At 40.3% G+C, this 22,405-nt stretch overlaps 3 protein-coding genes across 6 annotated transcripts in view; all 3 read right to left on the reverse strand.

Moving 5' to 3' along the window:
* Nucleotides 1–1,758: 1,758 nt before the first annotated feature.
* On the reverse strand, nucleotides 1,759–7,881 carry serbp1a (SERPINE1 mRNA binding protein 1a). 2 transcript variants are annotated; one of them, XM_005733958.2, is made up of 9 exons: nucleotides 7,486–7,881; nucleotides 5,990–6,173; nucleotides 5,224–5,364; nucleotides 5,001–5,069; nucleotides 4,711–4,785; nucleotides 4,412–4,580; nucleotides 3,740–3,784; nucleotides 3,417–3,611; nucleotides 1,759–3,107 (listed from the first exon to the last, which is right to left on the reverse strand). In XM_005733958.2, the coding sequence occupies exons 1-9, from the start codon at nucleotides 7,739–7,741 to the stop codon at nucleotides 3,051–3,053; spliced, it is 1,191 nt and encodes a 396-aa protein (XP_005734015.1). In that variant the 5' UTR covers nucleotides 7,742–7,881; the 3' UTR covers nucleotides 1,759–3,050. The 2 variants fall into 2 exon arrangements, with proteins under 2 accessions (XP_005734015.1, XP_005734014.1); XM_005733957.2 differs by having other exon boundaries at nucleotides 5,001–5,072.
* A 2,805-nt stretch (nucleotides 7,882–10,686) lies between these two features.
* hsd17b7 (hydroxysteroid (17-beta) dehydrogenase 7) lies at nucleotides 10,687–14,176 on the reverse strand. Its single transcript, XM_005733961.2, has 9 exons — nucleotides 14,071–14,176; nucleotides 13,634–13,840; nucleotides 13,422–13,514; nucleotides 13,169–13,283; nucleotides 12,027–12,221; nucleotides 11,801–11,914; nucleotides 11,666–11,722; nucleotides 11,489–11,587; nucleotides 10,687–11,396 (listed from the first exon to the last, which is right to left on the reverse strand). Exons 1-9 carry the CDS (start codon nucleotides 14,103–14,105, stop codon nucleotides 11,289–11,291), a joined length of 1,023 nt encoding a protein of 340 aa, XP_005734018.1. The 5' UTR covers nucleotides 14,106–14,176; the 3' UTR covers nucleotides 10,687–11,288.
* Nucleotides 14,177–14,391: 215 nt separating this feature from the next.
* Nucleotides 14,392–22,405, reverse strand: part of ddr2a (discoidin domain receptor tyrosine kinase 2a) — a 31,664-nt gene continuing 23,650 nt past the window's right edge. The window contains exons 6-17 of one of the 3 annotated variants that reach the window (XM_013911104.1): nucleotides 21,648–21,750; nucleotides 20,569–20,752; nucleotides 20,244–20,484; nucleotides 19,757–19,816; nucleotides 19,195–19,331; nucleotides 18,893–19,106; nucleotides 18,575–18,807; nucleotides 18,354–18,481; nucleotides 18,050–18,247; nucleotides 17,730–17,964; nucleotides 17,083–17,232; nucleotides 14,392–16,075 (exon numbers count right to left, since the gene is read on the reverse strand). In XM_013911104.1, coding sequence (XP_013766558.1) covers nucleotides 15,944–16,075; nucleotides 17,083–17,232; nucleotides 17,730–17,964; nucleotides 18,050–18,247; nucleotides 18,354–18,481; nucleotides 18,575–18,807; nucleotides 18,893–19,106; nucleotides 19,195–19,331; nucleotides 19,757–19,816; nucleotides 20,244–20,484; nucleotides 20,569–20,752; nucleotides 21,648–21,750 — 2,015 coding nt within the window. In that variant the 3' untranslated portion in view covers nucleotides 14,392–15,943. Of the gene's footprint in view, nucleotides 16,076–17,082; nucleotides 17,233–17,729; nucleotides 17,965–18,049; nucleotides 18,248–18,353; nucleotides 18,482–18,574; nucleotides 18,808–18,874; nucleotides 19,107–19,194; nucleotides 19,332–19,756; nucleotides 19,817–20,243; nucleotides 20,485–20,568; nucleotides 20,753–21,647; nucleotides 21,751–22,405 lie in introns of all 3 variants that reach the window. The other 2 variants (XM_013911105.1, XM_013911106.1) reach the window with 2 other exon arrangements.

The raw sequence follows: 22,405 nt of genomic DNA on the forward strand, positions 1-22,405 counted from the left end.
ATTAGGAAGTCATACAATGTTAGATTGAAAAAAAATGTTTCAAAGAATTCAAATAAAGACTAATTTAGTATATTCCTGGAAACTAAAAGCTTTTTCCTAATTCATGTGACCCTAAACGTTGATCTAGGACCTTGAAGCATTAGATACAGAAATGGTATATTTTACTATCTTTACCCATATGATGGGAGCAATATTTGGCTTCTAAAAGCTAATAAGGTTGAATAATGAAGGTCAAGGTCAAATGAAGCGTATAAGGTTGAAATCTCTGCTCAGATTCAGCCAAATCAATCTGTCAAAATAAAAAGAAGCCACGAGTTTCTCATGGTAAATAAAGTAATCAGTAATCATTGAGTCAGTAATCTAGTCTCATGATGCACTGAGGGGTTTTTTCTTCCGTCAGGTGATGTTCTTTATACACTTCTCTGCATTTAATCACTGCTTATTATTCATCTCTGACTCTTTTCCATAGTGTGTCTTGGTCCTGTTTTCGTCCAGACCCCAAGCTGTCACAGCAGTTGGCTGCCCTTTCCTGAGCCTAGTTCTGTTTGGTTTCTTCCTTTTAAAACAGTTTTTCTTTCTCACTGTCACCAACGTGCTTGCTTATAAGGTGGGTTATATGAGTGCTGGGGTTTTCCGTGTTCTTTGCTGCTATATAAAAGAAACTGAATTGAACCCCATCTTAAACCAAGCACTTTGCAACCTGTTCTAATGGAGCCTACCTCTTATTTTGTATACATTTTTCCTGTTATTTATTCTTGCTGTCTTACTATATGTATTTTAAACCTGCACAGCTGGTGTTGAGCACTCACAATTTTGTTGTACATGGACAATGACAGTAAAGGGCTTTTCTATTCTATTGTAGAGTATGCCTTCCACTTACTAAATGCAAAACTAAATGCAGAAGAACCCACATAAGCAGTAACTGAAGCTGCTGGCAGAATCTCTAAAGGGAGGAGTGTTTTATATATATATGTATATATTTAGATTTAAAGCAGTCTAATTTTGAGCCTCTGAAAAAAGGGCCTATTATTTATTAAAACAGTTAATTTAATACTTTTGTTAAATTCCTCAAATTAAAGCTGAAAGTCTGCTCATCATTAACAAATATCTGAGTATTGCACTTGCAGCAAAAACACAAAAGCTGTCTTTCCCCAACAAACTGCATTCTTTAAAAGCAGTAGCAACAATTCCCCTTCAGGGACAATTAAAGTATCTCTCTACAAACTCATTTCAAACATGGTCAGGGTTTTAAAAAATGTTTCTGTATGTAAATAGTAACTCCAGAGCCAAAAATACAGGATGCAATCTGATCTACATGTTTGGTTTCAGACTATAAGGACTTCTGGCTTCATCTCAGCAAATTAGCATCAAATGATTATCCCAGACACCACGCTGGGTTTGTGCACAGGCAGCCAATTTGTTCACATCTTTTGTTTGCAAAAGCCAACCTTCAGGACAAAACTGGCCTAAAGGAGTGAAGAAAGCAGGTTGTTTCAGAAAACTGAGAGGCTACACTAAGGTCCATCGCAAGTCAAATGACTAGAGTAATAATGCAACACTAGCCTAGTAGGGCAAGGTGAAAAAACAGCTAGATATCATAACAGGTCCCCCTAATTGAACACAGTGGTAGCATACATTTAAAAAGTGATGCGGTCAAAAGGGAATTTTAAAAAAAATGTACAGCAAAAGCGTAAAATAATAGTGCCTTTGTGCAGGCAGGACAAAAAAAAAAGAAAAAAAAAGAAATGACAATGCAAAAAAATTTATCGACCACCTTTATTTACCGACAGAGGTCTCCAATAGCAGGGCTAGAATTCACACATTTGTAGAGAACTTCTGTTGTTCCACACAATGGACAACTGTATTTCTTTCAGAGCAATTATGCAGTGGTGCCACTGTGGAAGCTACAGGGCAAGTCAACAGTGGAGGAAAATATCAGCACAGAACAGACTGCAGAAACAAACTGAAGCTGGGCTGAGTTTACATCTGTAAAAGGATACCAGAGTGGAGTGTGTAAACAGTTGGAGAGGGTCAAATCTCAACTGTGTAAAAACACTTCCTCCCCTTATCGCTCTAAAGTAAAAAGAAAGGCATTAATTGACTCGCACATGGCCAGTGATCAAAGATGAAATGGGCAAGGAGGAAGATGCATTAGACCGAGGATTGCACTCCAAATAACAAGTAACGAGAAAATGTGAAATATCTTTGAGCTGCTAATAAATTCACCTGACCAAAGTTTCAGGATCAGCGCAAATTTAAGAGTCATCACCAGCGTGCTCCTCCAAAATGACCTAATGTTACTCCTTCAAAACATCTTCAGTACAAAAAGAACCTTGAATTCAGATTTAGGCGCCATTTCATCAATGCATTCAAAGATAGGTAGCACCTTTTGACCAAAGATCAAGGTGCATCCTATTTGCACCATGTGAAATACAGTCTCTGAAAGAATCTATGAAAATAGTTACGATTTACAGGCTGAAGATCATACAAGAATAGACCTCCTGTACAAAATATAAAACAATATCCCAGTGCTAAAGAAAAAAAAAATCCATAAATCTCAATGACTGAAGCTGTAACGTCATCTGAAATACCTGGTGTGTCAGAGCTTATGAGCTTGGGTTGGAGCTCCACAGTGCCTAGTTTAAAGCGAGAAAGCAATGGCACACACCACACTAAAGATACTCTTTCAAAATGCATATTTTCAAGCAGCAATTACAAAAATTTATCAATGGACAATGCATAACCTCTGAAAAAAATACTGTATGAAAACATCCCTGCTACTTTGTTTCCAAGTACAAAACCTCTACCAATAAGTTGCTCCAGAGTAGCAAGAAGTCCTTTTATTTTTTTGTTTTTTTTGTTAATTTCTGTTTTTTTTTTTCCATCTTCGTTTTGTTTTTATTGGGTAAAACTCAGTCCTCACATTGAGTGTCATAGTAAATGACAGTCTTCTCCATTGGTTCACTCTGCTGAAGGATCCAGGAACATGCAAGCCTCGTAGTGGAGGTGCTCAGGAGGCTCCTGTAGGCCTGAGGATTAGCAACCATGGCTTAAGCCAGGGCTGGGAAGGCCTCTGGGTCGTCCACATTTGGCACAGACGTAGATGACTGTTAGAAAAGGTGGACAACAAGTACAAGTTAGAAAAGATGACTGATTAATGGAAATGGTCCACTGCAATAATACAGAAATAAATTGACTGCCATCAGTCGTAAAATGATTTAACAGCAGAGGGCAATCTGTTCTTTAAATGAAGGGCTGTACCACTTCTATAAAAAAGGACGTTCTAAATGACAAAAAGAGCAAATATCAGAATCACTGGTAATTTAAACATTTCGTGTTGTGCATCCCAACTTCCTGCGCATAAACCTGGTTGTTGCTGATATAATAGCAACTAAGCTGTGCTTAATGCCCCATACCTTGTCAGACCTTCCACCACGCATTGGCCTGGTGGCTTCGCCGCGGCCACGACCACCTCCACCTCCACCTCCACCTCCACGGCCACCACGTGGTCCACCACGTCCACGGCCTGGACGACCCAGGTCTCCAAAGTTGATCTCCAGCTGTGACGTAATGTCATTGGCTGGCTTCCTGCAATGGTGCTCATCATCTCCCTAAATTACAAAAACAAGGGTTAAAAATTAAGTTTTATTGTTTTGGTATATCTGCAACATAAATGTTCTGCTAGCATGCATGTCTGGATTTCATATACTCAGAGTACATGCAACTGTAGAAATTTTACCTTCTGCTCATCAACCTCAGGTTCAATCAGATCACCCTTCTTATCCTGCAGTGGACAGGTACAAAGACACAAGCCAACATTAACACACTGATCAAAATAATGTGCTTCCACCAACAAATTCAAATCTCTTAATAAGATAATACAGTTAATATAAAAACATCCTGTCGATTCCCGTTAAAAATGTATGACTCACACCTATAATGTCAAACCCAGTTTTAGTGACATGTTCTGCACATTGACTGAAAATCCTAAGATGGAGTACTGCCTTAGAAAGTAAATACTGACTAATACAATTTTGCACAACACTCCGATTCACTTTTTTTTTTTAAAGGCATATTGCAAAAATAAAACTTGCATCATTGTCTGATAAGTACAACTACTTCCTGTTCTATGTTGAAATTCTGACTTTGAAGTGCAGCCATGAAAACCTTTTGCACCGGTGCAACACTATTAAAGTCAGTTTCATCTCACGGAGAAAGAATATTTAACATAACCTCCAACACATGGGAGTTTCCATAATCTTCCCTAATTCCTGGCTAAGCTGTTGTCTCACCTATTTTGGAAGTGTCAATATACTACATTGGAAGAATAATTCTTGAATACTGGATACCTGTTAAAATGTAGCAACAAATAATTTCTCCAACCGAGAGCAGACCTTTTGTTTTTACTCACTTCTGCCTTGGACTTGTGGAGCACAAATCCTTTGTTCCAATCAGCTCCCTCGTTGGGCTTGCGGATGTTGAATTCTACCTTGGCGCGGTCCTTGTCCTGCATGGCCTTCCATTCATCCAGAGTCATCTCCTTGGGGCCTTCTTCCTTCACTTCTTCAACCTCATTCTCCCTTCAACATGAACACACCCAGATAAGCGTTAGAATTAATAACACCGTCTTTCAGTGTAACTGATTTAGTATGGATGTGCATGTGTGGCTACAAAATGCACATCAAAAGTTGTGAAGGTGAAAAAAATTACTTGTTCTCAGAGTCGGCAGCTGGATGCTCCTCTCCTTCAGGGTTTTCTTCAGTGACGTTTGATTGGTCAAGCTCACTGCAAGGAGGGGGCAGGAAAGCCATGAAAATGAGGATTGCTCTGCATGCATCAATTTTAGCAAGCTTTACCCAGAACAGCACATGTGTCACCTAAGAATGGCATACTAATAGATCATTTAATCTCTTGCAGACGAGAGAGTTATCACTATCAAAGCGTAAAGGTGTTATTTAACTATCACAGAAGTTTCTTCTGTTCCTAAAGTAAGAACTTACTTCAGTTCATCCTTAACAGTGCCCCAGTTGTGAGATCCACTTCCACCACGCTTCTCTTCTCCTTTCAAACTACTGAAACAACATCTGGATTAGCCAGGATCATAACATGATCACTGCATCACAACACACACAAAGGTCTTAAGACCAGATGCATTAAGGGTATTTCAATGAACCGATATATAAGAACTGTAAGCGGAAAAAAAATTAAAAAAATATTACTTACGATTTGTCACTGCCGCTGTGCCGATCAAATTCACGTTTTCCTCGGGAATCAAAGCCATCGCTGCGACCCATGCCGCGACCCCTGCCTCCGCGGCCTCCCCTACCGCCACCACGTCCCCTCATTGGCCTGTCGCTGACGGGCCTAAAGAAATTAATGCAGAACAACTGTTACAATCACAGTCTGGCCAAGGTCCTTAGCCAATGGGGAAAACATTTTTATTGTCCAGTTGGGGGCAGTAAAAACAAGTTTTCACCATTACAACATAACACTCTTATCTCCGGTTTTGGTTTCTACAAACTCCTGAGGGAGTCCTGAACAGCTAACTGTGTCTACTGCTTGGTGCTAAGCTTTCTGTTTGCTTGGTTTTTTTTGTTGTTTTTCCTTTTCCTGCTGCCTGCTGTAAACAAAAACTGAGAATATGAAAGTGAATCAATCAGCTGAGCAATGACCTAAAGCTCCCTGTAAGACTCCATACAACTGAGTGGGACTGCACATACAACTGATTTTTTTTTTTTAAAAGGTTCATAAAAATCCTGATAGTAGCTACTTCAAAGTTGATTTGCAGATGACTTTATTTTTTTCAGTTTCCTACACAGATTTTTGTGACAATAAAATATATGTGCCTGCCGCAGTTTGGGCAAGACTACAGTCTCTTATCATGGTAAAAAACGCCTAAACAGTTGTAGTCCCACCCAATAATGACAACTATTTTGTGAAAGCAGAAGACACCCTGTTGGAAATTAGTCTGCTCAGAAAATAAACTCACTTCTCCACTGAAAATTCACCACCCTCAGGCTTCTCGCCAGAGTCGCCAGCAGGCCTCTCGAAGCGGCGAGGTGGCCGCCTGTCCGCTGGCCGTCTGTCTGTTGCGGGGCGTCCTTCTCCCTGGCCGCCCTGGGGTCTGGACCCCTCACCCTCCGGCTTCCGGCCCATCCTCCTCATTCCAGCACCTAGGATTGACCACAACAGGAGGATCAGATGACCATTAGCAGTGAAAGTGACAGATTGGGACCAAATGCTGAGTGTGATAAAAGACAAAGAAGATGTGTTTGTTGTGTTTAAGTGGAGCAAATAATTCCAATTAACATGCAAAGGAAGTTGACCTACTTTTGTTTTCTAACCTGGAAAGCCATCTGATAACTTAATCACTCGTTACTCCTTCCTTTCACAGGCCAGCCATGTGAATTAACACCTACACAGTGTTTAACCCTGTATGGCCCATCTAACTGCCACTGACCCAGTGTGACACAACACCACCCACCCATTGCTTAACTCACCAGCTACCAAAATAGACATCCACCACTACACAGGAGCAGCTGGTTGCACCATAGTCAGCGCACCTGTCTCATCTTCTCTCTTGCAAACAGATATGAGCCTACTTGGCAGCCTGAAGTGAAGATAATGGCAAACTAACCTCCTGGAACTAGGTCAAATCCTGACGCTGGAAAATTTAAGACAAACAAGTTGTAAAACAAAAATATATTGAATGACTTGTTAACTATACATGATGTTATATATGACAATTAAATATCTGGGGGAAAATGGAAACCGGAGATACAAGCGCTGTGAATGTACGTCGACCGCGTGCATCGCGGCTGCATTATGCGCCAATGGGAAGTGGCGGTTTAAGAGCCTGTGCTTTAACACGCCCCACACTACAACCACGAGGTTCATCCGCGCGAGAGCAGTGCAGGCTCCGAGGTCCAATCCACCTGCCGATCCGCCACGAGCGTACACATGTACTCATATTACGTTACTTCAATCATTGCACGTGCTAAACTTCCTTCTCCTTAAAGCGCCTGCCATTAATATACAGAAAGATATTTTTCTTTTATTTTTAAAATAATTAACTGCTCCCTAAAAACTGCTTTCTGGGTCAGCTCAGCCACAAGTGGGGGTCTCTGGAAGCCCATCGTGGCAAGCATAAACGTATAAACCCGGAGATACACCCCCGGCCAGTCAGGCTTTCAGGTTCTACCCGCTCAACAAGGCCCACTGGAGGGGGGAGGGCAAGCCAAAACACGTCGGGCAGCAAATTTTTTAAGCCCAACGGATCCCACTGCAGAACACGTTTGTTTAAATGTCATTGTTCGGGTAAATGACAGCCAGCAGGGGCACACAACAGCCATGTGGACCGCATGTCACGGGGAGGGTGGCTTGTGAACCATTGCTAGCTAGTAATCAAGCAGCTTAGCCTGTTAGCTCAATGTTAAGCATCTGCTTTAACTGTGCGAGACATGAAACGTGAAAATTATATTTTACCATCTTTCTTGAGCGGGACGGCCTGGGTCTCCTCCTTCTTATCGGTCAAGGGGGTCTTTCTCTCTTTCTGAGACTCCTTTTTAGGCTGCTTGGCAGCCTGGGCTGCAGTCTTGGCGGCACCAGGGGCAGAAGCCTCCTTCTTCTTCTTTACTTCGGCTTGCTTCAGCAGCTCAAACGGATCCGACTCGTCGTCAAATAACTGGTCGAACCGATTGGTTATGGCACAGCCAAAACCTTCTTGCATTTGTCCGGGCATGATGGCGCCCCTTCAGCAGGATTTTCCTCCGATTCTACGAGGCTTGGTGCGAGCACTTCGCTAGGTGAAGCCACAAGATGGCTGGGAAAGGACCGTCTTCTCTTCCGGCGCGATAGACATCCGGGACCTCTGGGTTGGCGCGGGTGGGGTGTGTAGTTTCTTTGGACGATCAAATCACTAGACTGGGTTACTGATAGGCAATTGAAGAAACTCGTTTACCCACAATGCAAGAGGGGCTAGTGTTGCTATCCGGTGTAGTCTGTAAAATAAAGCATGAGTGCCCTCATTTACACTGCGTGCTCTTGTTTTGACTTTTCAGAAATGTCCCCAGTCCTCGAAACTGTCTTGAAAAGCACTGCAGACTGGTTTCCACACTAATGAGGGCCCAAATATTTGGTCAGGCTTATTATATATTGCCTCACATATCTCGAAGGGAAACAGCAGGTGCTCCTCTTAATAGAGGCACTATAGTTTTGTTGGAAAACAAAAGGAAGTGGTCAAAGATTTCACTTAAATTGTTAAAGTTTAAGTTTACGGTAGAGTTAATATACAGAGTATAGGTATGTTAGTACAGCTCAGAACAAGCATTCGCACAATATCGGGGCCTAGCCCCCATTTAAAGCTGGCAAGTAGCCTACTGCAAGTATAAACAGCACTTCACATTTGTATTTAGAGATAGCTTTATCAGCACTGCCTGATGTAGGTGAGGAAACCTGCAAACAGTGCTATACAAAAATGCATTGTGGTGGTTTAAGACTGTAACACAGGGCTACAATTAAAAATTATTTTTCTGCTTCCTGATCACTTATTTTTTTGCGTATCTGTCACACTTGCATGTTTCAGATAATCAAAAAAAAAAATTTACACAAACATAACACAAGTGAATATAAAAATCAGTTTAAAATGATGTTTTATTGTATTAGTCTAAGAAAGCTATGCAAATAAACCTGGTCCTGTGTGAAAAGGTAATTACCCCCTGGACCTAATAGCTGGTTGTGCCACCCTTTGCAGCAAGAACCAAAATCAAGCGCTTGTGATAACTGGCAATAAGTGTTTCAGAACGCTGTGGAGGACATGTGGTCCAACCCTCTTTGCAAAATTGTTTCGATTCAGTCACATCGGAGGGTTTTCAGGCATAAATGGCCTGACCTTATGTGTATGTTCTTTAAGGTCATGGCAAAACAAAATGCAATCAGATTTAAGTCCAGATTTTGACAAAACCTTCATTTTGTTCTTGTTTAGTTGAGCTATTCAAGTAGTATATTTGCTAATGGTTTTCAGATTGTTCTGCTGCATAACCCAAATGTTCTTGAGCTTCAGAACATAAACTGATGGTCAGACATTCTCCCTTAAGACTGTTTGGTAGAGAGCAGCATTTATGATTCCATCAGTTAGGACAAGTGATCCAGGTCCAGAAGCAGGAAAGTTGCTCCAGACCATCACACTACCACCACCATATTTGACTCTTGAAATCTTGGAGATCACTGAAATGTTTTTGACATTGAGAAGGAAAAGTGGGAAGGAAAAGCTCAATTTTAAAAGTAATTACTGTTCCAAGTTGTATCCATTTGTGGAAAATGGGTCCCTTTGTGGTTTGTTGCAGTCTCAAAGACATAGAGATGGTTTTCCAAGACTTTCAAGACTGATAGATGTCAGTGACTTTGTTTCTCAGCTGCTCCTGAGTTTCTTTAATTGGTGGTATGTTGTGCTGTTTTTTGAAATCTTTTAGCCTACTTCGCTTTGTCAGACAGGTTCTGTTTAAGTGATTCAACAGGCCTGATAATCCCGCTTGGGTGTGGTTGGTGAAAATGAACTCAGCTTTACAAAAAATGTGATTAAAGAAAGTTAGTTCATGATTTAACAAGGAGACTAATTAATTTTTCACATGGGCGCAGGAATGTTTGGATAACCCTTAATAAATGAAATGATCATTTAAAAACAGCATTTTGTATTCACTGAGATTATCTTTGTCTAATATTAAAGTGCATTTGATGATCTGCAACATTTTTGTGACATTTTCTTTTAATCAGCAGCTGTTCCACAGCACAGAATGAGTTATTTTCACCACCATGTTTCTGGTTCTGATATATTGTATTTGTTTACTTGGAAATTGAGAAACGGGCACATTAATAAGGAGACAGTGAGTAGTTGAGCATCATGCATCATCAAGAAAATGAAAACATTTAGAGTTTTAGTATGATGTAAGACTAAACACATGCACCAGTCTCAGTCTTATTTAATGTGTTGCTGGGATTAAATTAAAAATAACAACCTATACCTTAAAAAATATTCTCCAGTTTCAACATTTAATATGTTGTCTTGTCTGTAATATTTTCATTAAACAAACACGTTATAAATGATCTCTAAATTCCTGCACTTTTATGTGCATTTATATTTTGCAGTGCCACGTGGTAGTTGGAAACTTGGTTGTGCTTCATGTATGATTATATATATATATATATATACCCTGTAGCCAATAAGCAAATATTAAATAGGCATATGTAATACTGTGAGTGGCTGAAAAGACAACCGAACACAAAGCAAGACCACACATTAAACAGAAGCTTGATGTTTTGTTGCTGGTTCTCCTCGGTAGTCTTAAAAAAACAAAAAAACAGTAACTGTTTATATCGAAATTTTGAGAATCTTAAAAACTCCCATAATAGTCGACTTTAAATCGTCCGGGAATTTTTTTTTTTTCCTACATCTGTCTCGCGTTTCTGAGTGGTCCAGCTCGAACGGTGATGCCACTTTTGCTGACTTCCCCCTCGCGACCAGACTTTCGGTAGTCCGTTCAGTAACTCCTGCATATGCGCAAAATGACGTCCGCAGTCACCAAAGCTATGATAGAGTCCTACGCGCTCATGATTATGGTCATGGGCACGTTTTTCATCTATTTCTGCGGGATGGTTTGGGCTTTTTGCAATCCGAAACTGAGCGGAGCAGAGGAGGAGTGCGAGACTGGAGACCAAACAATGGAACACGGAGATGGCTGCTGGGTTTCTGCCCCAGATCCTCCGGAGAGGTATTTCGAGAGCGCTTGTGCGCACCTGCCGGCACCTCCGTACACCGCCGAGAGGCTCACACGAAGTACCTATATCAACTTTTGGGAAGACACAGATAGTCTGCTGTCAGACTGCACTGCGTTTTGCCGTGAGGACCATGGGATTAACAACCAGATTGGAGAAAGTGGAGAAAATGCATAGTGGTGATCACATTTATTTCTGTGTATTTAGACTCCAAAACTGTGTTAGTAGCTGTGTTAGTAGGTTCTGATAATTTGTTAAGTCTCTGAATAAGAATTAGTGCAACAGGCAGTGCTTATTTGTATTGTTAGATGAAAATGTGTGCTGTCACAACATGCACCACACTCATCAGTTCCCACTTAAAATTCAGCCTTGCAGGTTGCTGTGACAGGTAGAGGTGTGTTATTTTTCTGACAGCCAGAGCACATAATCCTCCTAGGAGACCTGTGAGACGGGAATAAAATGTTTTCCATCCAGAACTGGGTGATCTGCATCAAGATGATCCTGCAGGATTTGGGGGATCACGGTGGGCTTTCCTTTTGTTCGTCCTTCAGTTTCTTCCTTACTTCTCTTTCTAGCTGCAGTAATTTCTCATACAAAGACTCCGATGTCTCCAAGTCAATGTCCATCTGTGAAGAGACACAGAAGACATATGTGGAACTACATTACAGACTGTTTTGACTCAACATTAGTTTTTAATGTAAATTTTTACCCGCCGTACCTTACGGGGCTGTGTGTAGTTGTTCCCTAGCCCAGATGTTAAGCTGTGATACTTTGCATATGGGTCCAGCGATTCAGGCTTTTGTTTAAATAACCAAAACTGAAAATAAGAACAGAATTGAGAACATGAATTTCACCTGAACTGTGTGTTGGAAGTGTGAATTTCTGTTTTACTTACCAGAGCTTCAGCTCCATTATAAGGTGTCAATGTGAAAGTGTTTGTGAACATTCTTATCTGTGAGTTTGAAAGAAATACACATCTCAGATAGAGCCAAACACCCAACTATGCATTTGTAACAACTGTGTCACTCACAAGCCAGAAGATAGGCGTAAACAGTGTCCAGAGGAATGCTGGGAAGGAGGGCAGGATGTTGTAGGTCAGATTGGTCATCACAAAACCAGGACAAATCACAGATGAGTACAAACCCTAAAAAAATAACGAGCACCAGGGTCACTTTCATCAAAATATTAGGAGCTTAAAAAAAGAAATGCAATTTCTGGTGTGAGTCAGTCATGGCATGTGAGGTGCATGAGCTGACCTGTTTATTGTAGTGTGTGTTGAGTGTGAGGCTGAGCAGGTCAGAGGCATATTTGGAAGAGCTGTAAGGCTGAGTGCCTTTTTTATGTTGAATGTCTTCGAGACTAAAGGCCGAACGATGAGCATTACTAGAGGAGGTCCAGACCAGCTGGGAGGTCCGGCCTGCACGGCACAGCATTGGCTCCAGCTCCCTGACCTTTATCATTAAAAGCAGAACACAAAATTACAGAAAGATAAAATTAAAACTTGCACTGCAGTTTGTCCAAAAAAGAAGCTAAATCCAAGGTAACTGGGTGAACTGTGTGAGAACAGATGAGATTACTGCATGTACTTAAAAACATCTGTATATTAAACTGGATGCTTATGCAGCAATCTGACATAACACTAAAACCAGCTGAAACTGGTAACAAAATAGTATGGGCAGTGGAACCTAGGGTCCAGTGGGCTGTAGGGTTGACTGGGCTTGTTCTAGTTATTGATCTTGAAGGCCTTGGACTCTGTTCTTTTAAGCATTCGAAAGCAGTTTTGGGGGTTTGACAATGTGCACAGTCCTACGGTGGAAGGCCAGTTCTGTTTTGGGTGTCATTACTGTCTCTGTTTGGTCTACAAAAACATTTCTATGGGAGGAATGTGCCAAACTAATCTCCACATAAATGCCAGCGCCGAATCAGCCTTATTCTCTTTGCCTGGCAGTGGTTTTAATGTTGTGGCTAATCTATGTAGATTTTAAAGAAACTGAATGAGCATTTTAAGAAGATTCCACCAAAATGTCTAAAAGTGAGAGTGAACAGTTTTCTTAAGCGCACTGAAGACTGTTTTATAATTGCTGAAAGTTTAAACAAGAACTTTGAAAAGGTTACTTTGATGGCAGCCCCAATTTAGCCGAAAATGCAAAGTGAGCAGAATATTACCTGCTGTGACCTTATGGCTAGAGCAGTACGTGCTGTTAATTTTTAATGAGCATAGTTGCTAAGTGACAGACAGATCCAGTATCACCTATATTTGTTTCATCAAGGACAACCGACCAGCAATTAGTCTTCCTTCAGAAAACTATGACAAAGCACATCTCAGTACAATATTTTATGAGCAGATCTGTCTAAAATATGAAGATTATTCAGACACCAAATTACAAAAGTGACTCACAAAAAGAAAGTGACCAAAGAGATTTGTCATAAAAACTTCCTGGAGGCCATCTGGGGTAACACCATCCTGCTGTGTCAGAATGCCCTCACCGGTGGCAAACATTGTGATGACATTTCTGCAATACAGGTTTATAGAAATTTGAGGCAAAAGAAATGCAGCATGGGACACAGTTGAAGATGATGAAATATAAAGAAACTGTGATGCACTGTAGATAAAGTTGAGGATTCAGGCACATCTAGAGTTACTAGTTTACCTGGAAAAGAGGCCTTTGAAAAAGGCATTTACATCAAACTGTGGATTTGGCATGATTCCTGCATTCAGGTAAAGGTAGTCCAGCCGGTCGTACCTGCAGATAACAAACAATGGTTGTCTATAGCACATAAAGAACTATCAGCATAACTGGTGATCAGTGATGATTTATCAAGTACAGATTTGATTTCTGTGTTTCTGAGTTCATCTTCCCACCTCTTTTTGACCTCCTGTGCAGCACTAATGACAGAGGAGATGCTGCTGGTGTCCACCTGCAGCAGGGCCACCTGGGCTTTGGGGTGAGAGGTGAGGAGAGCTGAGCGAGCAGCTTCAGCCCTGCGCATGTTCCTGCAGGCCAGACAAAGCTGGAGACACTCTGTGTCCACTGAAAGGAGACGCTCACACAGTGCCAGGCCAATGCCACTGCAGGGAAATCCATATTACTATTACTACTAGTATTTACTACTACTACTACTACTACTACTTACAACAATACTTTACTACAGTATTACTGTTTAATACTGTGGATTAAATTCACTGCAAAAATGACATTTAGTCAAACATTTTTGTAATATAACTAGTAGTAAGTTCACTGAACATATAAAGTTTCCTGATTTGAAGGTTATCATTTAAAAAACAAAAACAGTGATTACCTATTGGCTCCTGTTACCAAAATCACCTTATTCATCCTGTTAACTTCAAACTGCCAATATAGAAAACTCTACATTTGCTGCCAAATGTTCTTTTAAGTCAGTTGATCCGTGCAAAGTCCTAAGAATGATTTCCTGATCTGTGAAGTAACAGTTTTCGCCCCACCTCTGAGTTCTGATTGGATGCTGTAGCAGCACTCCGCCAATAAGATCCACATGGTTGTCAGCTGATCATCTTTAGGGACAGCCCACTCAGACACGGCATGAAATATTCAGCTCTGTTCATGAATAAGACAAAAGCTCTCAAACAGATTCAATTTCCAGTTAAATTTTTATTTAATGAACAACTTTTGCTTACAGAAATATATAAAATATTCTCACTTAAACATTTGAGTACAAAGATGAAATGCATCTCAACATATTAGGACTTCATCTGCCTGCACTGAGCTGATGGAGAATGCCATGAAATGCTTTCTTTGTCTTGTGAGAACATCTGCAAGCTTCACAAATGTATCTTTAAACCAAATATCAGATTTAATTTGTAGAATGTCTTTGCCCCGATAGGGATAAGTTGAAAGGGCAATGATCTGAGCTTTCTCTTGATTTACAAAGAGGGACAAAGACCTGCAAAAGCAAAGCCTGTAAACACAGTTAAACTATCTGAAAGTCAGCACAGACGTGGACAAACAAACAAATCGAAGAGGAAATAATACAGAAGAAAAAGCCAACTGCAGAAAGCTAAACCTGTAGATGACTCATCAGATATTTATTTTTCATTTGCTTGTATAAACTACAGTGAAAGTGTTCACTCATAGGCATCTTATGGTTCTTGTCAAACACACCATTTAGGATGAATACCTACATTTAATCTGCTTTCAAAAAAAGACTTATTTTCTCTGTCATTTGTTCAACATCCACAGCACTCTCAGATACATCTTTCCAATGACACTGACTGTAAACACATACTGTTGAACCAACGCGGCCTGGATTGCTGATAAGCATCTTCCAATATCTCATCGATTATCAATCACAATGGTTTAGAGCTTAGTGTATGATCAACTCAACAGTTTGCAGCAGGATAAAAGATAACGTAGAAATCCAAAATGTAACCTAGAGAATTATTGCATTGCATCAAATACAATACTCCAAATAAAGAGCATATTAATGCACAAACAAAACCAACGGAACAAACACATATTAACATATAAATACTAATACAAAATATTGATATTTGAGATTTAGAATTATCTGTTTAAAATACAGAGTCATATACATTTAATGTTGAAACCACGTCAAGGAGATGTAAAAGATGGTATTTCCTTGTTATTCTCGTCAATCTAAATGTGTGGTGATTAGATACTTGAGATAAGATGAACTGTAACAGTGATGGTTTTTCTGGACTTTCCTCCTCTACATTCAAGCAGTCTTCCAAGAGAAAACACTAGAGAGTTCAGTTGCATTAGTTTTGTTGTCAATATGAAAATTGCTGTAACATAGGAAATTTAAACCAACATTAACAAATGCAATTAAAATATATTTTCAAAAGTGCCAAATGTCACTTGCTACATTAAATTAGGCTTCATCGACATGAGTCAGAGCCTTAGGTCATGTTCTTAAGCATGTTTGAAGAATAGCGTAGTATAAAACAGCACTGTTTTTTTGAGGAATATTTGTATGCCTATAAAACATCTTAGCCAACTTGTTTTTGCTAATAACTGACACACACTCACTCTTTTGGGTAGTACATAGTGCCCCCAACCCTGTTACTCTACAGAGACAAGCTTAAACCTGGATAATGTCTGCTGTTATTGCCATATTTTCATTTACTTCCAGAGATGAGCAGACTGGAAATCACTGTCTTTAACACTGCACTGGCTTAAGATTGTATTTCCAAGATGGCCCTGTGTATCTCCTGGAAGGACAGCCGTTCTTTTGCATTCCTCCTCCAGCAGCTCAGCATAATCTTGTAGAGCGAGTCCGGGCACAACACAGGTTGAGGCAGGTAGATCTGCACAATATGGATGAGATATTAACTCAGGGAATCAAAAGAGTTTACTGTTTTAGCACTTTAGACTGTTTAGCTGTTTCCTTTAATTGAAAAATACAATTTATTAAATAACTTACACTTTGGGTTCAGAGCAAACACATTCACCTCAATGGCTGTAATAATGGAACTAATAGAAGTTTATGGCCAACAAGAAATACACTGTGGAGGTGTTGATTGACACTGGCAAATAAAAAAATGAAGTCAAATTTATGAAATTAGAAAGAATTGTATCAAACTATCCATCCATCCATCTTCATCCGCTTTATCCGAGGCCGGGTCGCGGGGGCAGCAGCCTAAGCAAAGAGGCCCAGACCTCCCTCTCCCCAGCCACCTCCTCCAGCTTATCCGGGGGAATACCAAGGCGTTCCCAGGCCAGCCGAGAGATGGATGGATGGATGGATGGATGGATGTATCAAACTAGATTTTCAGCTGTGATTTTTAGACTAGTGGCTCCATTAGCTCATGAGGAGATACAAATCCATAGAAGGATTGTGTCAGGAGGCATCTGGTGTAAAAAAATATGCTAAATCGAATATATAGATCTATTTGCTGTAGCTACCTTTTGTGAATAAGAGAGCACAACATTTTGTTAGAAGGCTCATTAAAACAATATGAAAATAAATATCTGAAACCAAACTAAATATATCTCATATTAAAACTAGTACATTTACATCATCATTCCCTAATATCTCCATAAATGACCTACTGTGTGAAGGTGTGAGTATGTAGTACTTGGTGTTTGTTTGGTGAAATCCAGTGAGAAATTTATTTTCCTTTAGAATAGGATGAAGCTTCTGCTAACTCCTTTTCATTCATTCATTTGTGTTTTTCCCATTTTAATTGAATTCTTTATCGTAAAACAGTTTGTTTAATTTCTTATTTTTTTGTTTTGTTCAAAAATACTGATAATAACTACATTTTTCTTATTTAAAAAGAAACAATGACAAAATGCTTCTGGCAGCCCTCACCTGTCGTTTCTGGTCCCTGAAAAACTCTCCCGTGTTTTCTATCACCTGCTCATCAGTGAGCTGAGAGTAGGGCTGTTCCTTGCAGAAGTTTAGTATCTCCCACAGGGTCACCCCGAAGGCCCAAACATCGCTGGCTGTGGTGAACTTCCCCTGCAAAGCAGAAGATTGCAAACATGTTTTTTTTTCTACTTTTTAATAATCACTGTACAAATAACAGCATTTAAACTGATAATGTTTACTAATCAGTAATTGACTTGAAAGCTATCTGCTATCTGTTTTACAAGTAGACAAATAAATAGAGCATTAGACAGATAAGTAGACAGATGAGGTGTTGGTGACGTAAATCACACGATTGTTGTTTCAGCTGAAATTGGCAACACTGATGAGTAACAATCACAATAACATGTATCAACAAATACTAAATTTTTGTTTCAGTGTCAGTAGAAAAAAATAAAACAGTATATCATCTCTATAAAACATTTTATACATAATGTCATAAAAATAACTGACAATCTATGGTATATGAATTATCATATAATTGTTTTCTTTTATACTAAATTAAGTATTTACTAAAGTTTAATTAGATATCAATTTACAATTTATCAGTAACGGTTGAATAAAGTGATGTTTTTGCAGGAAGTCCTCACCAGCAGGATGCTTTCCCATGACATCCAGCGTATAGGCAGCACTGCCCGGCCCTGGATGCGATAGTAGTCCCCACTGTACAGGTTTCTGCTCATGCCAAAGTCAGCTATCTTTATTGTGTACTTTTTGCCCACCAGACAGTTTCGTGTGGCCAAGTCTCGATGAACAAAGTTAAGTGAGGATAGGTACTTCATCCCCGAGGCTATCTGAGTGGCCATGTAGCAGAGATTACTGAAGCTGGGGAGGAGAGAGAATAAATATTCATATAATTTGCTTGAAAATCATGTTTACATGTGTTTGCATATATTAGCCCCCTTCCTACCTCACAGTAGGTGCATTGCTAAGCAGAGCAAGATGTCCCTCTGGTTCGTGGCGGGACAAGAACTGGTTGAGATCTCCGTTCTCCATGTACTCTGTGATCATGCAGAAAGGGTCGCTGTGGATGCACACAGCTAGGAGGCGAATGATGTTGGGGTCCTTCAAACGTGACATGATCTTTATTTCTTTAAGGAAGTCATTCCTTCCAATGGAAAACAATTTGCAAGTTAAAGGTGAGAAAAATAAAAACTTCACATGTACGCTTGCAATTTCATTTCATTTAAAGGGTACAAGAAGCACCGGCACACCTGGCATTTTTATTGGCATCTGAACGGAGCATCTTCACAGCCACCAAGACGGGCTCATCTTCTGTGATGTCAAACAAAAACTCTTTATTCATAAACTCCTGCATTCCTTCTGCCTCACACAGGTGCACCTAGAAGAGAAACAGGGAGCGGGGAGAGTGAGATTCAAAACGTGACTTGTGTTTTATCTTATGCAAAGCTGTAACCAAAGCTGTAACCTGCACCTCTCCAAACTGGCCTTCTCCAAGCTTCTCTTTAAATGTGAGCAGTTTTCGTGGGAACTCCTCCACAGCAACATCCTTCCCTGACAACAGGTCCATAGTTACTGCAGGGATGGCATAGGTGTTGCTTCCAGTTACACCTTGTAGGTTTACAACATCTGCCTCTGCGTAGTGAGGGACGCCATCTTGGACTGCAAAAGAGGCAGTGGATTTAGAAGCAGAAGTGCTGGTCGAACCTGAAATGCAACATGGTAACTATAAATCAGTGCAAATGAATAAAAATACATTTGAATTTGTAAGTACCCGTGTTTGCCTGCTTACTGGGCTCTTCTGTTCTCTGTGAAAACTCCGGCAGCTTACTTATGAGGCGCGAAGGTTCCTGGTAGTCTGGACCGAGAGGAAAGATGTGCTCATAGGTGGAATTAGACTCCTGCGCATTGGTTGTATTCGACTGGTTGTGGGTGTGGTAGCCCAGTGTTTCACTCTGTATTGACAAACTAGTAGTTAGTTCGTCATCCAGCATCTGACGAGAGGCCTGAAATAAAAGATATAGAGGTGAAGAAACAGAACTGACCGCTTCTCAGAAGAAAGCTTCAGCTGAAATGCACAAACCGTGTGCTCACCTTCTCCAGCATCTTCTGCCACACCTGCCTCCACAGCATAATCACAATTATGACTACAAGGATAAAGATGATGGCCACTAAACAGCCAATCAGAATGCGGGTGTTGCTGTCATCTACTTTGTGTGTGGGGTCATCTTCTGCAGTGAAACAGAGAGAGAGGCAAGAGTTGAAGATTTTGAAGTGGAGTGTGCTCTTGCAGACCAGCCCAGGCCTTTCACCCTATGACAGCTGGACGGACCTGCTTTTGAGGGTTAGTTAACATTAATTTTGTGAAAATATCCATTTACGGCACTGCATATCTAAAACCTGCTTAAATCAGTTTGTAAAATGCAAATGAAACATGGAAGTAAACAAATAATAATAAATCTCAATTGCTTTTCATTGATTGGAATAAGAAAACAGCAAAGAGACATCAGTAAGTTAAACTCTTGATAGTTTGCATGCTGTGTTGGTGCATTCATTATCACTGCCAAATGCTCAGACCAATGTCGTTGGGTGTTGCCACAGATTTTGTAACTGATAGGTGTATTATTAGTGTAAGTGAGGTGAGTATTGCACTAACCTGGTGGTGTGTTAGGTGTTTGCTCGGGTGGAGCCAGCGTTGTGTTGTACATGGCTGTGTCTGAAAGGGCAGATGGCACAGAGTTGATCGGAAATTAGCCGAGCTTGTCAACTTTTTATTAAAGCATAGTGAGAAAATAGTAGTATTTAGTATTTTTTCAGTAATTCCAGACTTGCAAAGAGAGGAAGTGGTGCCCTCAAGCACCTGGTGCTATTTGCAGAAGTCAAACGAGGGGCAGCCAATCAGAAGAAGGCAGGCTTATATGAGGCAGGAGTGAAAGCTACTTGTTTCAGACAGTGGATTGAAGAAAGGGCTGCACAAAGCCCACTATAAAATCCCAGTATGGGATAAGTACTTTTTTTAACCATTTGAAAGTACTTTAATCAATAAAAACACAGAGCTTGAAATGAGCATGATCCATTTTACAAACCTATTCTAAATACATAACAGACTAGCAGAGAGCATCACACAGCTCTCAAATGTGTACCTGACTGGAAGGTGATCTCGCTGAACAGCATCCAGGCATCAGCAAAATAGAACTGGCACTTGATGGCACTGGCCATGTGATTAGCCAGGTTGACGATGACGAAGCGGGCAGTCGGATTCTTCTCATCCGCCGCTGGGCTGAAGGAGAGCGGCGTGGCCTCCCAGTCCGAGTCAGAGCGGAAGTAACAAACCACCTGACGGAAGGCTTTGACGTGTCTCGAGAACATGTTGTTGCAGTGGACCTGAGCGGGGAAAAAGCCACCCGGTGAGATGTGTGGAGCTGAACAGTCATGGAGAATTTCAGCTTTTCTGATCACGAACCTCACCTTCATCGTGGTAAAGTTTCGTATGCGGTCAAACTCAAACATTATTTCTACAAATCCACTCGGGAAGCTCTCATTGTTCCAGCCCACGTAGTCATATCCTGGCCATCCATTGCGTTCATGACTTACTGTAAAATCGTCCAGGCCACACACTCCATCAGTCAGCTGGCCCAAGCCCTCTGTCATACTGAGAAACAGAGAGGTAGAGCATGCTTAACGCTCCGATCTTAAATTCTATGGAGCCTCATACTGAAGAATAACTGTTACTACAACTGGTTACTAAAACAGAAGTTGAAGAAACGTCTTTTCACTGCATTTAGCCGAGAGATTAAAACATTTGGGGAAGAGGTCAATGTGACATGTGGTGTGATTAACTCAGAAGAAATTCCACTTGATCCAAAGGTATTTGTGTTTGGGTTGTAACTAAGGACGTCACTATATTTAAATTAAATAAATAAAAAACAATACAACAATGAATCTTGAGAGTAAAATATCATGTTTCAAATGCCAAAAAGCTACAGGCATTGTTTTGAAGAGAGAACTATTATGCACTGGATAATAAAAATTATATCACAATATAAATCTGAAGGGCAAAAATAAATAATTTTTGGAAAGGTTAACTAGCCCTAGTAGGAACACTTTTCATATGTTCATCCAGCACTAGGTGGCAGCATTGCATAAATCATTTTTTAATCTTTGGCTTTTGGCTTTGATATTGTAATATGGTCCATTTTCTTTTCCCTCTGCCCTTTTTCCTTGACAGAGAAAAGAAGCTTTGTGTCATGGAGGAGATTATTCACCCTACCATAACCCAAACATGAATGTCAACAAAATACTCAGATTGGTTCAATCTGGTTTTGTAACTGTGTGAGCAGGCTTGACTCAATTATTCCCATGAGGTATTGCCTAACAGTAAACCACCATGGCCCACTCACCACTGTCTGTCTCTGCTGTCACCATAGAAACTGGACAACAACATGGCAAAGGGGAGGATTGTAAGAAGGTGGATGTAAAGTGAGAGGGTTGTGTGTGATGGAGGAAAATGACAAAAAAAAACCCCAATACATTAAACAGTCACACACCTGTAGATGATCGCTCCATCATACACAGAGTCATTGAGATAAACAGGATAAGCAGGCAAATTCATCTGTTCTCCCACTGGAACGTTGTATGAAACAAGGCCGTCTGCAAAGCAAAGAAAAATTATTCTTTTCTATTTTTTTAAGTGAGAATCCCATGGACTTTTATGAGATCCATCATTCACGTCATGCAGAAAGCCTTTGTTGAAAACCACAAAGTTTGTTTTACATTGTAGTTCAGATTTTTACCAAAATGTCAAGCGTCACAAGAGACGGGTGGAATTTTCCACTTTGGTAGCAGTAATAGTCCTCGATGAAGAGGCAGAACGAGGAAACGAAGAATATAAATGTAATGTTTAGGAGCAGTATGGGAGAAACGGGACTGTTTTGCCAGCGCTGAGAAAAGAAGGACTTTATGTAGCACAAGGAATGAACAAAACCGACTGAATAGTACTTTTACTTTAAGACACCCCTTTAAAGCTTCTAACAAGCTGGAGGTAAAGTGACTTTTAAAAAGCAGTTGCTTTCTTTTTTTTCTTTGTCATCCTCATGCGAGCAAAACAATCTGCTAACATGACCAATAAAGTCTGCTTCACAAACATTTCACTACTTCATATTCAAAACTTATTCAGCAATGCAGTATTATTTCATGCACTAAAATCTGGAAATGTTTCAACAAAGGCACCTTTTTCATGGGACTGTGTAGTAAAATATGGCAAAATACGTCAAAGGTTTATTCAATATTATAGTTCAATGCATTT

Source organism: Pundamilia nyererei, unplaced genomic scaffold, assembly GCF_000239375.1.
Source record: "Pundamilia nyererei isolate P.nyererei 1_Seehausen unplaced genomic scaffold, PunNye1.0 scaffold00056, whole genome shotgun sequence".
In the NCBI taxonomy this organism is placed as follows: Eukaryota; Metazoa; Chordata; class Actinopteri; order Cichliformes; family Cichlidae; genus Pundamilia; species Pundamilia nyererei.

Excerpts from the sequence above, each read along its gene's own strand:
- serbp1a (XM_005733957.2), bottom strand. The coding sequence starts at position 7,741 with ATGCCCGGACAAATGCAAGAAGGTTTTGGCTGTGCCATAACCAATCGG. Across the intron at positions 5,073-5,223 it reads CACAGCGGCAGTGACAAATC|TAGTTTGAAAGGAGAAGAGA; the intron begins GTAAGTAATATT and ends ATGTTGTTTCAG. Across the intron at positions 3,612-3,739 it reads CTGAGGTTGATGAGCAGAAG|GGAGATGATGAGCACCATTG; the intron begins GTAAAATTTCTA and ends TTTGTAATTTAG.
- hsd17b7 (XM_005733961.2), bottom strand. The coding sequence starts at position 14,105 with ATGAATAAGGTGATTTTGGTAACAGGAGCCAATAG. Across the intron at positions 11,723-11,800 it reads TTACGCCTATCTTCTGGCTT|ATAAGAATGTTCACAAACAC; the intron begins GTGAGTGACACA and ends TCAAACTCACAG. Across the intron at positions 11,588-11,665 it reads ATAATGGAGCTGAAGCTCTG|TTTTGGTTATTTAAACAAAA; the intron begins GTAAGTAAAACA and ends TCTTATTTTCAG.